This window comes from Anser anser (assembly GCF_964211835.1).
Source record: "Anser anser genome assembly, chromosome: 3".
Classification (NCBI taxonomy): domain Eukaryota; kingdom Metazoa; phylum Chordata; class Aves; order Anseriformes; family Anatidae; genus Anser; species Anser anser.
In genome coordinates, this window is record NC_139722.1 from 32,298,491 (window position 1) to 32,314,994 (window position 16,504).

Sequence of the window (16,504 nt, forward strand, 5' to 3'; positions counted from 1 at the left end):
AAAATACCACAACTGTTGTACTGACTGAGACACAGAATATGAAGGGCATTCAAAAACAAAGACAGCTTCTAAATTTGAGCAGTGAATTTTACACTAAAAAAGCGCACCTGGACATAGTACTGATAAAATGTAATGTTTTGCTTTAGATGACCCATATATGTTTCTTTCTGGACATAAGCAAAAACAGAGCACGTTAGACTACACCTTTATTTTGAGACAAATGGAGACTTGGCATGGAGGTGTTTACATGCTATAATAACGCTGTCCTTGTAGACCTGTGTCCTGACTGGATTTTTTTTTTTTTTTTTTTCTGGGAAGAGCAAATAAATATCTCAAAGGGGCTAGAGCAAGCAGATTTGAAATTTAAAGATAACTCCTTTCTCCAGTAGTAATGAGATAAAGTTGTGTTGTTTTATATCAGATTGGGATTTACCCATCTCTCATCTAAAAAGAATAACAAAAAAAAATTGTTTTACAACAAAGAAAATACTGATGTTAGTTAACAACAAAAAAAAGTACTCCACATGACTTTCTTGTTTGTTTTTTTTTTTGGTTATAATCTATGTGGATTGTGTTGTATGATGGGAAATGGCTTGCTTTGGACAGCAGATTACTTTTTTTTTCTCCTCCTAGCTTCTTCTTGTCTTGTTATCCAAACTATATGGTCATTTCAAATTCATGATAGTGAATTTTACTGAATCCAACAAATGTAGTATAGCAAAGTTTTGTGTCTACTTAGGTGCTGACTGGAAAACTAGATGCTTGATAAGGCATTAAGTGGTAATCCATTACACCTAAAATTCCTGTGAGGGAATAGGTTCCCGAAAGACCTGAAAAATGATATTTTGTCTGCATAATTTAAGTGTTTTCATCTTTCAGTATTAATAATGCAAGTAATGTACCAGCACATTTAATGGTCTCTTTTTAAAAAGTCCTAGCATATTAGGTCTAAAAAGCCCAAATTTGACACGGTTTGGCTTGAGTGAATAATAGGAGGACTGTGAGGCCACAAATTAGACAGCTGCAAGTTACAAAATTGATGTCTAAACAATTTGCTCAGGCTTGTAAATTTGGATTTCTGTGTCTATCAGCAAATGTAATTTTGAGTAATGGATAATTGTAGGATGTTTATTAGAGAAAAATGTGAAAAATGTAACACAATTAGCAGATGAAGGCATAACAACAATAAACAGTACAACCGCAATAGTACCGTAAAAACTCCATAGAAACTAATTGACATTAATGCTGATGATTGCAAACACAGGGTAGGTAAGAAACCTATAAAAAGTAGAATTAATGGGTTGGGCATCTAAAAACGAGGGGGAAAATGACCTATAAATATGCATACAATGTGAGAGGCTATTAACATAAGGTAGCATAGAAAACCCTCCGGCTGTACGCTGTTTGGGGAAGAAGCTTGGCATGGTAGCTAACTCGCTGTCTCTTGTGTGTTCCAGTGAGCTCATATGGCATAGTGCAGGTAAAACTTTTTTTTTTTTTTTTTTGATTTGTCTGTGTTTTCCTTATCAGATGGTATTTATATTTGCTTGGATTTCCACAGATAATATTGCCAAAAGTGTTGTTTCTCCAGTGTGATTCAACTGCTCTGTGCTTGGGCTCTAGGTCCTTGCAAGGAGGTTGAATCTCAATAACAAGCCAGGCAATGCTAAATGTCAGACAGTTGCTCAAGTAATATAACTAGTGCAAACTGCAGATTGACATACAGGTTCTGACGGGAAGGAGCAGTTTTGGAAATTGAAGGATGAACATCAGAAACAGGTACTCAGTAAACTTTGTAGGTTATAGGAGGTGAGCAACCTAAGGAAGTGTGGGCTACAACCGCCTTTGAATTTGGTTCATTTTAAGAGATTAAGCTGTTGACTATAGTCCTCAGAGAAATTAAATCTGTGCCAGTGTATTGCAAAACAGTGATCCTCACAAACCATAGATTTGCAGGCAGCAATCTTAACCTAAGTTGGATTTGATTTAGGTATTCATAGAGGTGTGGAAGGATCAGATACAAGATATTCATATATAACATCACATAAGACTACAAAAATCTTTGTGTTTCAAGGTAAAAATAAAAAGATGAAATTTGAGGTCAGCAGCTCTTTACCAGAAAGTTTCTGACATAACTTTTCTGACGTTTGCATTGCTCTGTTAGAGGATTAAAATTCTGTTCTGATTTTAAAGAAGTGATTGTGCTACTTCTTACTTTTTTTTTTTTTTTTTTTTACCATTTGCTTTGAGTAGTCCAGCTTTGGATATTTTAAATTATGAGATTTGCTGCAATCCAAAAATAAAAGTAGGCTAGATAAGACTGATTTGGTTACTTAATATGCTTTGGATTATAGTTTCTCTTCAGAATTTTCTTTAATTAAAATGATAACATTCAAAAGTAAAATACCATTAATGCATTTGATTGACTTGCATACACCAGGCACGATATAAAATAACTAATATAGTATTTAAGAAATATGTAATATTTAAGAAATGATTATGAAAACTGGATTATTGAATTTGTAAGAAGTTCACATATGGATAGAAGTACAGTTTTGAGTTATTTCATATACATTTTGAAGTCATTAGGAGAAAGCAGAACTGTTACAAACCTTGTTAGAATACACTGCCACTAGTTTGGTGATCTATATTGCATACTCTACTTATTTGCTTTTTATGTCTTGTAATTCTATGTGTAGCTATCTTTAAACAAGATAAATATATTTGACATCCTTTTAAGGAAATGAATATTTCCTAGCAATAATTACTTAAAAGAAAAATTACAAAAGCTGTCTCTTGTACTAGTTTAGTGATTTCCTGAGTCAATGAGCTTTAATGTGGGCATGAAAAGTGAATAGGGTGGGTGGGAAAATGGTCAAATAACATTTCAGTCACAAACAATGCATTTAGTCTGGGGTTGAAATTTATGTTCTAGTTTCCACTGTTCTGTGAGTTTGTCATAAAAATTATAAGGAGTTCAGAAAAATACATTAAAACATTGCACTTTCATTTTTTTTCCTGTCTGCTGAGTAAAGTTTTAGAAAAAATTTGATTATTTTTGTCACTTACCTTTACCTGGTGAGGACTTCAGTATAGCCGTCTCTATGTGAGGGAAATACTATTGACTGTTTTTTTCTTCTTTTTCTTTTTTCTTTCTTTCTTTTTTTTTTTTTTTTTATAGTGGTGTAGCATCTTCATTCTAGTAGCTGTTTTTTCCTGAATTGTGTGGATCTGATTCTCATGCTGATTCATGATTAGTGTCCTCTGTGTTAGTCTTATAGTGTGAAAGTGCTTTACTGTAAATGTAAATAAATTCTTAAGTGCTTATATATGTAATTAATATTTGGGGCTTATCTGTAGCTTTTTCTCCCCCTAATGTATTGTGGACAATACAGAAGAAAAATGGAAATAAAATGCATTTTGATGTCTTTCTTCACCCACCCAGGTGTGTAGGATGCACTTTCTGTTTTGAAACATTCCTTGCACATATGAGCCCTCATCTAAATATCCTAAATGTGATGTTATTACAAGCAGTGCTATACTGCAGAAGAGATTGTTCTTATTCTAGCACAAGAAAAAACCTAATGCCATATTGAACAGAAAAATCAGTTTGAATACGCTAAGAAGTCTGCACAACAGTTCTGCACAACATGTCATGTGCTTGTTTGTGAGGTAGTACTATGCCATGTCAAGAACAAATAATGCAGTTGTATTTCCATGAGTTTGAGGAAACCACAGTACTCCTTACTTACAAAGACAAGGGAAAGAGAAGAGTGTCTTTGTTAGTGATGTGAGATGCAAGCTAAAGCAAAATGTTAACTGGGAGCTGAAATAGCCTTTGTTAAGTTGTGTGCAACAGAAATTTAAAATGCAGAACATGAAAAATAAATTGAAGACCAGTTGATTGGACATTGTTACCTTCCTCTTCTGACTTAAGTGTCTGTTTCTTTTTCATAAGTAGCATTTATATGATCTAGGAGTCTTAGTTTTATTGACTTCCATGTTGGTATGGTGATGTTTCACTGAACCGAAGAATGCCTGAATGCCTTTAAAAATGCCCAGCTTTAGACTTAAAATCTTTACATGTTCTTCAGAAATATTACTGTAGTTTAAATTTTGTATTTTTTTTTTGTAGAAATATTTTCAAGTAATCCACTTGAACTTTGTTTTCATTTTTCTGCTCTGTTTTGCTAACATTTGTACAATAACAATCATTTCTTGCTTTTGCAATGTATTTTCTATGATTGCTTGGAACAGGACAGAACAAGGAGCTATCATCACCCAGAATTTGATGGAAGTGTAATTGTGTTGCTGTTAAAATTTCTGTAGATGTTTGTGGACTTAACCAGTTTGATTTTGTTTATGCATATGTATTTGTTGGGTGTGTGTATGTTGAAAAAATTCCACGCACATTTGTAATATGCTTTCAGGAAATGTATTATTCTTCTGTTTGTTTAACATTGCTAATGTTGTTTGCTTTTTCTTTTTATTATTATAAGACATTTTCATCAGTTTCATTCCATGAAGTCCTTGAGGCGTTTATATAAAAATTACTAGTGAGTTAATCTGTCTTTTTTTTTTCCTTTTGTTTTTCCTCCAAAGAATAGTTTAGTGTCAGTAGCTCTACTTTGACCACCCTTCTGTTCGTGGAACCTCTCTAGATTTGTTGTTTTTATTATAAAAATATTGTGGAAGCCATCCACAATATTATAATTGTAGTGCTCATCTTGTTACATCTGTAGCTCCTCACTTCGAAGGAAGGAGGAGTTTGCAATGTTAAGGTTTTCATGAGTCCTAGTGGAAAATAGTGAACTGTATCTAAACACTTCCTCTGTCTTTCCACATAATCCAGTAGAACACAAAAGAGAACTGTATTTCTAAAAAAGTGTCCTAGAAACATATTTGTTATAGCAGAAGATCCTCTCCCTTGTTCCTAATTACTTTGTGTATGTTCATGTTTTAGTGATATTCCACGGATTCCTGAGAGTTCTCATCCCCCGTTAGAGTCCAGTGAGTACACACTTTGTTTCTTTGCCTGACATGGTCTTGTACAGTCATTTTGGCTATGAATTTTTGGAATGACGAGCACTGGGAGACTGCGTTGGCTTCAGGTTTTTATATGACAAAATTCAGTGTTTTTCAGTCTTGTGTGTTAAATGTGAAACAATAGAGATTTGATTAAAAGCTACATAGATTTCAAATGTTAGTAGGACTTTATTGTTTTCTCCTATATCGTGTGTGTGTTAAGCATACCAGCTTCTGGATGTATAAACTGTGACCCAAAACAGTCATTTACTTGTCCTAACATAAGAGAGGAAACAGGGGAAAAGGATTGGTGTCAGGACTGGTGTCAGGATTTCACCTCCTGCACCATGCAGCCTAGTCCAGAGATCTTGTTTTCTGTGCCAGAAGACATTCCATAGGTGAAATTTTTGTGTATGATGCTTAAAAAAAAAGAAAGAAAGAAAGAAAGGAAGGGTGTGCGTGTGTCTCTTTTTAGCTCTCCTATTTGAAGTCTGCCAGCTGAAGTGTGTGAAGCCATGAAGGCCATAGATTCCAGCCCTTTCTCATCTGATCCTTGCCTGAGATGCAATGAGAAATGTTGTCTAGGTCAGGATCCTGCAGGGCCTCCTAGTCCCGTTACACTGCTCCTTGCCTGTCATGAGCTTTTCCTCACTCATGAGGGCTCTGCTTCACTTGTGGAGTGAAGCATGGGCAGGAGTGTCCTCTATGCCTGACGTCTATCTTGCATATCTTCTTGTCTCTGAATTTAGACAATTTAGTACCCATCTGAGGCTACTATACAATAAATGTGGGTTTATTCATCAAAAATTTCAACTGTGCAATTCTGCAAGAGAATATTTTATTTAAAACATCCAATATGGTGTGTCAACGCTAGATGAAGAACACTTTTTAATATATTGTTAGAATAAAACAAAAAATGACAGGTTTAATCTGAGGTAAGAGTAACCAGACTGCCTTTTTCACCACCTTATCTACATCAGCTTAAAATCTTTCTGTATATTAGCACATTAATGCTGTATATAAAGACAAGCTTTATGCAGTTCAAAGAAAAATCATTTAATCAATTGCCCAAATTTGCTTTAAAATTTCACATGGAAAGTTCATGTGTTTCTCACATATTTTTAGGTTCAAGTTCTTTTGAATCTCAGAAGATGGAAAGGCCTTCTATTTCTGTTATATCTCCAACCAGCCCTGGAGCCCTAAGGGATGCACCACAAGTCCTACCGGGACAGCTTTCTGTGAGCATATTTGTTTTTTCTTGAGTTAATAATAAACATTTTCAGGTGTTGGTCCCTCAGCCCTCTGAATTCTCAAAGTCTACTGGGAAGTCAAGGGAAATGGCTGTTATTGGTAAAGACTAACATCTTTCAAATGTGTGAGCACGCACTCATTGTAGCCACAGTGGAGGTAAAGAGTTGTTGATTTAATACACAAGAGTGTGCAGACATTTATGTTGAGAGAAGCACATGAAAGTGTCCTGCAGCTTGTCATTCTGTACCCTCTACATTGAAAAATGTGACTCTTCTGTACCTGCAGATAACAAACATGGTACCACTTTATCTTCTTTATGAGAGCACTTAAAGAGCTATGTATCTGTTAATAGTAGCATCATTCAGTAATACACTTTAATTTAGATCCACATCACCTCCTGGAATTCTATGTAATGCTAATTGAAGCCGTGCTTATTAAAGATACTGTGAGCACATAGACTTTGTTTTGTACATTCTTATTTTTTATATTGATTATATTAATTTTTAATTACAGAGCACACTCAACAATTTTATGTTATGATCCTATTAGGAAATAATTTAACTGCATATTATTCTTTCCATAAGAACATTTGTAAGGTGGCAAATCAGAGCAGATTTCTGCCATGCTTTACGTTTAGCTGCAGTCAGGGCTTCCTGTTTGAAGTGTAGCTTCTAAAGTGCAGAACTGAGATAGTGCTGACTTAAATGGACTCACATGTACAAGATTATGCAGTGAGTACAATAAACAATGTAAGAATAATCAGGCACCAACATTTTATTCAGCTTTGGTAAATAAAAAAGTCCTTGGTGTATGCCAACATCTTTTCCATCTAACTTAATTAAATATTAATGGCTATGCAACAAAATATATCTTAATGTCTCTTGGAAAGATAAATACTACTTTTACATTGTGGTAGATCTAGTTTGTTTGTTTGTTTGTTTGTTTTCCATTTTTAATAATGTTTTCTGGTAACTTGATTCTTGTAGGTGAAACTGTGGTATGACAAAGTGGGACATCAGTTAATAGTAAATGTTCTGCAAGCAATGGATTTACCACCAAGAGTAGATGGACGTCCCAGGAACCCCTATGTAAAAATGTATTTTCTTCCAGACAGAAGGTAGTATTTCAGTTGAGAAAATTATTTTTGTCACTTATTGAGTCAACTTTTAAATGAATGTGTATGAATTAGAGAATTCTTTTTAAAAAATTGTTCTATTTAAATTGGTTATAACAAATCACACTTGATATATGCAAGTCAGTATTAAATTAACTCTGTGGATATTTAGATGAATGCAATCCACTACAAATATACACTACAGCAAATGCTTCTCTTCTTTAAGCATTATCAGATCAAAAGGAACAAAGCCAATAATTACTGATGATGAGTAGATGGCATTCTTTTGTAAATTGTTTTTGGAAATAAATCACAAATATTTATGTTTCAGTGATAAGAGTAAAAGGAGGACCAAAACAGTAAAGAAAAGTCTAGAGCCAAAATGGAACCAAACTTTTCTCTACTCGCATGTACATCGTAGAGATTTTAGAGAACGAATGCTTGAAATAACAGTATGGGATCAGCCAAGAGTACAAGAAGAGGAGAGTGAATTTCTTGGAGAGGTGATATATACAATCACATTTCTCCTGAGTTTGTCATTTGTTTTTGAATACATACATATATATATATATTATATGTGTTTGTGTGTATATTCCTTTAAAATTAAAATCTGATAATTTTTCTTCTAGATTCTTATAGAGCTGGAGACAGCACTTTTAGATGATGAACCACATTGGTATAAGCTACAAACACATGATGAATCTTCACTACCTCTGCCTCAGCCATCACCTTTCATGCCAAGAAGACATGTACATGGTGGAGAAAGCTCTAGCAAAAAATTGCAAAGTAGGTCCAAATTCCATTAATGATTTTTAAATTTTAAATTGAAAATGATGGTTATGGTGTAATGATAATTAACTTTGTTATACAAGATAAAATCTGTAAATGTAATGAAAACGTATGACAAAAAGGTATGAATTAAGACATTATGACGTCAGCATGTCACTTGTGATACTTAACTTTCAAGTATATGAAAACGGTTTGAATTGGTTGTTTTCAGTAGCAAAAGAAAATTGGTAAAATATTTGTTTGCATAAATCTCGTTTTAAAAGGAAAGATGAAGTTCATGATTATTAGATACTTTTATAATAATTAAAAGCTTTTTATTTTAAAAAGAAAGACCTTAAAGTCTTGCGAGATTTAAAACACTTTTCATCAAAAATGAGTTTCAGCCTCTGATATTCTTTTTACGTACAAACGCCATATATACAATCAGATGAGAAGAGTATTTTAGCAGCAAAGAGAAAATATGTAGTTGTATTAGGGAAGTACAGTTGTTCTGGAAGTCTTATTTCAGGTTTAATAAAATCATAGAATGGCTTGGGTTGGAAGGGACCTTAAAGGCCACCTACTTCTAACCACCTTGCCATGTGCAGGGATGCCATCCACTGGATCAGGTTGTCCAGGGCCTCATCCAACCTGGCCTTGAACATCTCCAGAGACGGCGTAACCACAGCTTCTATGGGCAACCTGTTCCAGTGTCTCACCATCCTCTGAGTGAAGAATTTCCTCCTCACCTCTAATCTAAATCTCCCCTCTTTAGATTGACACCATTCCCTCTTGTCCTGTCATTATCTGATTGAGCAAAAAGTCACTCTCCACCTTTTTTATAAGCCCCCTTTAAGTATTCAAAAGCTGCAATAAGGTCGTTGTGGAGCCTCCTCTTCTTCAGGTTTGTATGATTCATATTAAAAATAATGAATATGTTGACATACTTGAGTGCTGTAACCTCTCTGTTCATTTAACTTAATTAAAGACTTATTTAAAAACAAGAAGGATGTAAGGCATTATTTTAAAATATCCTTCCAAGCTATTTTTCTTCTTTTTCTTAAAAAAAAACACTTTATTAATTCCAGCTAATGCATAGGAAATTGGGGCACATTCAGGAATGAATTACAGAAATGTGACACTGCTGTAATTACCGCATGAGAATATGTATGGAGATAGCAAACTAAAGGTTAATTTTCATGAGATATTTGAACTTTTCTAATAGCTGTCAGAGCTGTTTCCTCTTCTCCTTTCTCACCATATGCTGCCACCTCTCCTTTCCCATTCAGCGAGTTGATTCAGCTTACTCAACTCACTGAAATAGCACAAAAGCATCTTGCTTGTTTAGTGAGCTAAAGTAACCTAGTAGAAGAGTACTGAGGAAATGAGGAAAGGAGAAGGGGAGAGGAAGCTGCAGCATCTGTAAGCTGTTGGATTGGCTCAGCTGTTTGGTGAAACTTCTTGGTCACTGCAGTTTAGTTCTCTTCTATTGTTCAGACTTAAATCATCTTTTCAATTGTAGTGATACATTAAATGAACATACTTTTATGTTTCGTAACACAACCAGATGTTCAGGTATTTGTTTACCTTACTGTTGTGCAGGATCTCGGCCAATCAGTGATAGTGACATCTCAGATTATGATGTTGATGATGGTATTGGAGTTGTTCCTCCAGGTGCGTGGGTGAACAGCATGGTCCTGCTTTCTTCTTTCTTGCTTGATTTTTTTTTTTTCATTCGTTTTGCTTGCTTTTTTGTTTTTGTTTTTACTTTTTCATTATAGCATTGAGGATGCTGGTTTTGCAGAGTGCATTGTGGGAAAAACAGTTTTCCTGATTATTCTATGGTAGCTTTCCTTCTAAAAAATGGTGAATTAAAAGGTTCTACAATTCATTCACTGATATTTCTTTTACATATCATTCTTCATATATGAACCACTGGATGGTTCAAACTGTTAAATTGTTTATTGCATAATATTCCAAGCATTATTAAAAATATCAGTTGAACTCAAAAAAATATTTTAAAACAGTGATTAAGGTTTCAGCATTGATTGCAAACATTTTTTTTTTTTTCTTTTTGCTTGAAACTTAGCTGTAATGCGGTCTCCCATGGTCTTTATTGAGAATGCATGACTATAGATGAAGATGCATGTAGCATGGCTATATCTTTTACAGTTTTCTTGAGCATTCATGAACTATCATTACCCTAAATGTTCATAAATATAGTTTGTATTGTGGTTAGACTTCAGTTCATCATCCTTTTCATATTAAAAATGTTAAGGGTCATTTTGGATGACATATTTTTTTCTACTTCTATTTGACTGTTGTAGCAAGTCAGATGAATAGATTTCCCTATTGTCCCAAACTAACTGAAGAGTCACTATTTCATTGGCAGCACTAAACCAGTTTTTCCCTGGATGTCCCTGATGACAATTGCTGAATTAAATCATGGTGGGATTTAGAAAGTTCTCTATCTTCCTGGTCTGAATTTAAAATAATGTGATAATTTATTCATTATTTAATGACTTAATAATCACCATGATATAATTTTGATGTCTACACAGCCAAATTTTACTTCCTTTGATGTGTTTGGGTTCTTGCCTTACTTTCATACAATTGTACATAAGTTACTAAGAGGGAAATTTGTTCCAATATGTCTGGTAATCATATTTGATTCAATGAAGTAATTAATCTTGATAATTTTACATCAGCTAGGAGAAAGAACATTTAAAATGAAAATAAATCATAAGTCCTAAAAAGGTGGTATATCTGTGCAGGCTTTCTTACCTTTAGGGTTTCAGCATACGTGTTAAGACCAGGGACTTTTTTTCAGCTGTCAGTTCTTTAAGGTATCCATGTGCCATTTGAAATAAGACATTTTCCATCTGATCGGAGAAATTCAGAAGTATTTGTCTGAACTCACTGTACTCTATTCTCTGCGTCAGCACTTGAGTAACTACGATTCTGATCGCAAGTTCTTAGGATTGTGTGTGCTCAAGTGTGCTTTTGGAGAATGCATGGTTCCAAACTTTCTCAGAGATCACTGAAGAAAATTGCCAGATTTCATTGGTGGCAATAGAATCTGCAATTCTATTTGTGTGTCTAAGAGTGTCTAAACTGAGACTTGAAGGGCCTGTTGAGGAAACTTCATCCACTTAGGTCAGAAACGTTCTGGCAGCTGATGTGACACAGTACAAAATTGTCTATTCTGATTTTAAAGGATATATTTTTTTGCCAAATGTGAATGGAGAGTTCACCTGTTTGTGATTATTGTGAGATGCATTTAAGTGTGGGGTTTTTCTTTACAGATAAGACCTGAATTCTTAAATGGGGGTTTCACTTTATGGAGCAAAGAAAATATCAGTCATCAAACCCTGATGTGTGACAGAGTAGACAGCACATGAAAATGTATTTTGCAATGAGAGCTGGAAAATGCCACCAGTCCCCCTGTCTACCAAATTGCTCAAGAATCTTAGGCAAAAGTTCATAAATGTGCCTAGGCACCTAATTCAAATAAGCATTTCTACCTTTCTATACAACCTTCCTTAGTTGCTAGAATCTTCTAAGACTGTAGACTTTATTTGCATTGAATGAATACTACAGTATCTTCTCCATCTAACAGTCTCCTCTGCTAAATCTAAGTTGCATGCAAATTCCTTGCCGTGTTGCAGGGTCCTTACCCCTTCTCTTCGCCTGTCCCCCATACCATGGACCTCCATAGAGCACACTGAAATTCTTGGCTGATCCAGGTTTCCACACATCATTTTCTTGCAAAGTGTGTGTGTGAATGAATATCCACATTTCCCCATAACGTAGGATGATGAAGCACTCTTTGACCATTTTGGCATTGCCTCTGTTGACTTCAACCAGATTAGTCTAGGATTAAGGTATTCCTTCTCAACAAAAATAAGAATATCAAAATTGAGTTTACAACATGGGACTCTGAAAATATTTCTTTTTAAGCCCCTTTTCCTTCCTTTACTATTTCCTTGCCACTGTTGTCTGCTGTTTGTTTATGTAAGATAAATAAGCCCTGTCTTTATTAAAGGTATATTTTTACAGTTGATAATTTATTCTTTGTCTTGAAATGTTCAGAAGAGAATGAAGTTAATTTGCCTTCTTCACAAAGATTATTGCTCAGTTGTTAAAAGACAGACACATAACTACAAACTGTAGAAGCACAAAAGCTCAACTTGATCACCACTGTAAGCTTAAAAAAAAAAAGAATGATGAAGATATTGCGTATTCATGAAGTTACTGCAAATTCTTAAAACTAAAATTTCAAATGTTATACCAATTGCTAAGGCAAATATGGTATTCGCATTTAATAGTAACAAATAAAACTTTTCATGGATGTTTCAGCAGCTGCTAAGAATTCTTCTTTGTAAATGGAAGTAAAGATAGCTGCACCAGAAGTAATGGCTAGTTTATAACTTAAGGATACTTTAAGAAAAAAAAAATCCCTTTTCATATCACAAATATGTATTATCTTCTGAATAAGTAACTCTTCAGAACAATTTATTCTTCTGTCATAAACTATATAAATGGTTTTACTGTGGTTACCTTCCTGTAGCAGCAGAGTAATATTAGAACACCTTGTCTCATCATCAGCATTGCCTTTTTTTTAAAAAAAATAAGTTAGTAGTTCTGATATCAAAACATTGTATAGAATCACTTTCATAATCCATGCAGCTTCCATTTTGTGTCACACCTGACAGTTTCCCATGAGCAACTGAGAAACTTCTTCTGCATAAACTACCATAAGCTTTATTGCTGCTGCCATGCTGGTCCATGCAAAAAATTTCTCATGCACACTCTGGAGAGCACAGAGCTTTTGTATTTGAGGATATGAGGAAATGTTACTGTTGCTGTCACTGTCATGGTCACTATGGAACTATGGATGCAATTTGACCAATTTGACAATACTTAAATTAATATTTAAGATAAGTGTTATTTGTTATTGCTCTGTCTGTTCTGTAAGCTTTGTGTACACCCAATGCACAGGTTTTAGATATTGCTCCCCAGATAGCTCAGCTGTGAAGAATATGTAGGGTGGTAGTATCTTCATATACCAGATGTTTAAGGATAATCCTATATATAGTTTTTTTAGGTAGGCTAAATTGAAATTTGTTTTTGAAAACCTGAAGCATATTTCAGTACAGTTGCCTAAAGCTTAGAAAAAACTTTTGTATTCTTTTTATTTTAGTGTTGAATAAAATATACAGTAGTGTTCCTTCTATTAGAGAGGACGGGATTTTACATAAAACTTTTTTTTTTCTTTTCAGAAAATAAGGTATTTTTCAGAACATACAGCTCAGATTTAGTCATCGTGGGAGAGGGAACGCATCAGTTTTTGTCATGTGTAATCATTTGTCTTCCTCTGACAGAAAAAACAGACATTTTCTGCAACTATCTTAGTATACAAAATGAGGGAATCTCCCCTGAAGTCCTGAGTTAGTTCCCATTTTGCTTCAAAATTTGTGCCCAGTACTTGTTCTTAGATCAGGGATATCCTGATATTTCTTTCCAGTTTTATTACACAACCCTGAAGCACTTTTTGAGTAGATAAGATACTCCAGCCTAACAGTGCATCAAAACCTCTAAATATTTGGAGTCCTTTTTTGTTGAAAGGTTGATGAATCTTGGTCCTTACTTTCCAGGATGCCATCAACTTTTACAGGCCTGTTTTGTAGTCAGTGCTCACTAAACCATTGCTGGCATTTGAGTGCCATGAGTGGCAGGCATTTGCTGTTTATGTAGCTGCTAATGAGATCTCCCAAAAGTATTTTTCATTACCTTCCCTGGTTCTCAAATAACATCCAGCCTCCCCAAACTTGCGTAACATCACACTTTAAACATGAAATCACATTCATTAATTTTATTTCACATGTACTGAAGATGGTGCACATATGCCCACAACATTATGGTCATAGGATCATAGAAAAGAATCACAGAATATCTTGAATTGGAAGGGACCCACAAGGATCATTGAGTCCAACTCCTGGCTCCACCCAGGTCATTGATGTTTGTTTCTGAGCTACTTGATATTTTCTTATTACAACTCCTTTTCTTTGGGCCCAGTCCCACTCTCTAAGATATATCAAAAGTCATGCTGCTTCCTATTTCGCTGATTAATTGACCTCCCCACATCCTTCTCCTTCAACAAATGGAAGAAAAGTGTTATTTCCCATGTTTTGGTACCAACTCTGGTTATTATGAAGTATAATATCCAAGAGTTGGACAAAGTCTTAGTAGACTTGCAAAGGTCTTTATGCATATGTTTTTGAACTGACAGTAACCAGAAATTCTGTAGTAAAACTGTGTAATTGTCTTTTTCCCACCTGCCTTACCTGTCTCATATTTGTAGTGGTAAATGTACTGAACTCTCAGTACTGTATAAAAGGTGGACACAGTTGTGGAGGCTGTGATATTATAAATTATAAGCTACATAATCCGTTAAAACAGTCTTAGAGTCCCTTGAATGACAAAATGCATAATCTAGTAGGTCCCTCTTCTGATTTTTGTAGTTGTTGTTGTTATTAAGATGAATCTGTTAAGTAGTAGATTTTCTTAGTCACAAGTTAAATACACGTTACTCTGGGTACTCTTTCCCAAGTCAGAAAAATGGTTCAGTCCTCTTCCCCACATCATCCAGTGCATACTGAAAGTCATCTCAGTTTCTCTGTCTCTGTACATACAGACATTTAAAGGTAATGCTAGTAATTTATCCTGGCTGCATGATACATCAGGATGTACAACAGCTGAATGACTACTTGAAAGTTGTGTAAGCATTTGGATGTGTGTTCCTGGAAGGACTAACCACCGGAATTCATTCCAAGCTCATGCTTTTATTCTCTAATTTCCTTTTGTTGCCCTCTTAACAGTAGCTTATAGATCTAGTACTAGAGAAAGTAAATCTACAACGCTAACTGTGCCAGAACAGCAAAGAACAACACATCATCGTTCACGTTCTGTATCTCCTCACCGTGGCGAAGATCAGGGCAGGACCCGTTCACGTTTACCAAATGTGCCATTACAGAGGTAGGCATCACAAGCGAGTGAAACTGGGTGATTTTAAGTTTGTGTAATCTGTCACTGGTACCTGTTTACTTATCTCTTCAGCATTTTCTCTCTCTCTCTTTTTTTTTTTTTTTACAAAAAAAATGTATCTCAGTTTAATTGTGTGTTATTTGAACTTGATGTATGCACTTCTTAATTACTCAGGAGCATCCATGAGATGAATAACTTTAAGACTTATCTTTTACTGATATTTTCCCTGTGATTCATCATCCTTGTTTGCTCTACCACAACTAATACATGACGCTAACACATGGGTTAAGAAATGCTTTTCAGTCAGTGACTGACTCTTATATAAAGTCGTTTATGTATTTTTGTAGGATAATAAATAATGACATGCATGAATTGTATAATAAATATGAATTGAACTTCTTTTGACGTAACAGCAATTTTAAATTACTAATTCTATTTATAATTCGACATTCTTAATGGAAAAAGTAAAATATTGTTTGCAAAATCAAGCAGCGATTTATAAACCTCTCTTTTATGCATCTACTGCTTTTCATAGACAACCTATTAATGGGAGGATCCTTTCAGACCTTTTCATTTGCATTCTATATGATTTTTTTGAGTAGTGCTATATTAGACGGTTTCGACACCAAACTTGACCCACTTTTGCTCTTTTTATTGTCCAGGGCAATAAGCTTTTCTTGCAACCTCTCATGGAACCTTAAATATTAGACTAGTTTTTACCAGCTTTCATTTCCTGTGGTTTCTAGAAAACTTCAGTTTTGAATTACCGCAAGAGCTCAAACTGTTTTGCTGGTAATTTTATTGCCTGCTAGCTGTGGTAGTTCACTGAAAATTTCCCGTTTTTAGGTTAATTTTGTGTACAACATTCTATGCTACAGTGACATGCTTGTCCATTGTTTCAGGATCTGTTGGAATTCCATTACTGATCATTTAATACCATGCTCTCTTAACCGTTGTCTGCACCATCTTTTTCTGTCCTTTGCCTCTGATTGATATTGATGCTCTTTGGAAGATGACGAAGATAAGGGTAGTGATGAAAATATAACTATTCAGAAAGAGTCAGCAAGAGTGGTTAAAGCAGGCTTTGAGTCTCATAGATAAAGTGTCTGAGGTGTTTCAAAATGGTGGTATATTTTAGGAAACCAGCTTCTTCTTCCACTTGAGAATCCTGATGATCCTGCTTCTGCATTTCCATCCTCCGTGTCATATGTGCTGTCCTTGTACATTGAAATTATGTGTGCTTCTTAAGTTCCTGCATGAATCCCCCTCTGTTACTTCAGTTCTTTTAGATTAAATTAT

General features: G+C 34.8%; 1 protein-coding gene across 42 annotated transcripts in view; it reads left to right on the forward strand.

Annotated features, from left to right (window-relative positions):
* Window positions 1-16,504, forward strand: part of RIMS1 (regulating synaptic membrane exocytosis 1) — a 317,413-nt gene that overhangs the window by 180,707 nt on the left and 120,202 nt on the right. For 20 of the 42 annotated variants that reach the window (XM_083830840.1, XM_083830843.1, XM_083830837.1 and 17 more), the window contains 7 exons: window positions 4,964-5,010; window positions 6,151-6,263; window positions 7,263-7,393; window positions 7,722-7,893; window positions 8,020-8,176; window positions 9,761-9,832; window positions 15,040-15,196. In XM_083830840.1, the coding sequence (XP_083686966.1) occupies window positions 4,964-5,010; window positions 6,151-6,263; window positions 7,263-7,393; window positions 7,722-7,893; window positions 8,020-8,176; window positions 9,761-9,832; window positions 15,040-15,196 (849 nt within the window). Of the gene's footprint in view, window positions 1-4,499; window positions 4,557-4,963; window positions 5,011-6,150; window positions 6,264-7,262; window positions 7,394-7,721; window positions 7,894-8,019; window positions 8,177-9,760; window positions 9,833-15,039; window positions 15,197-16,504 lie in introns of all 42 variants that reach the window. The other 22 variants (XM_083830868.1, XM_083830867.1, XM_083830841.1 and 19 more) reach the window with 2 other exon arrangements.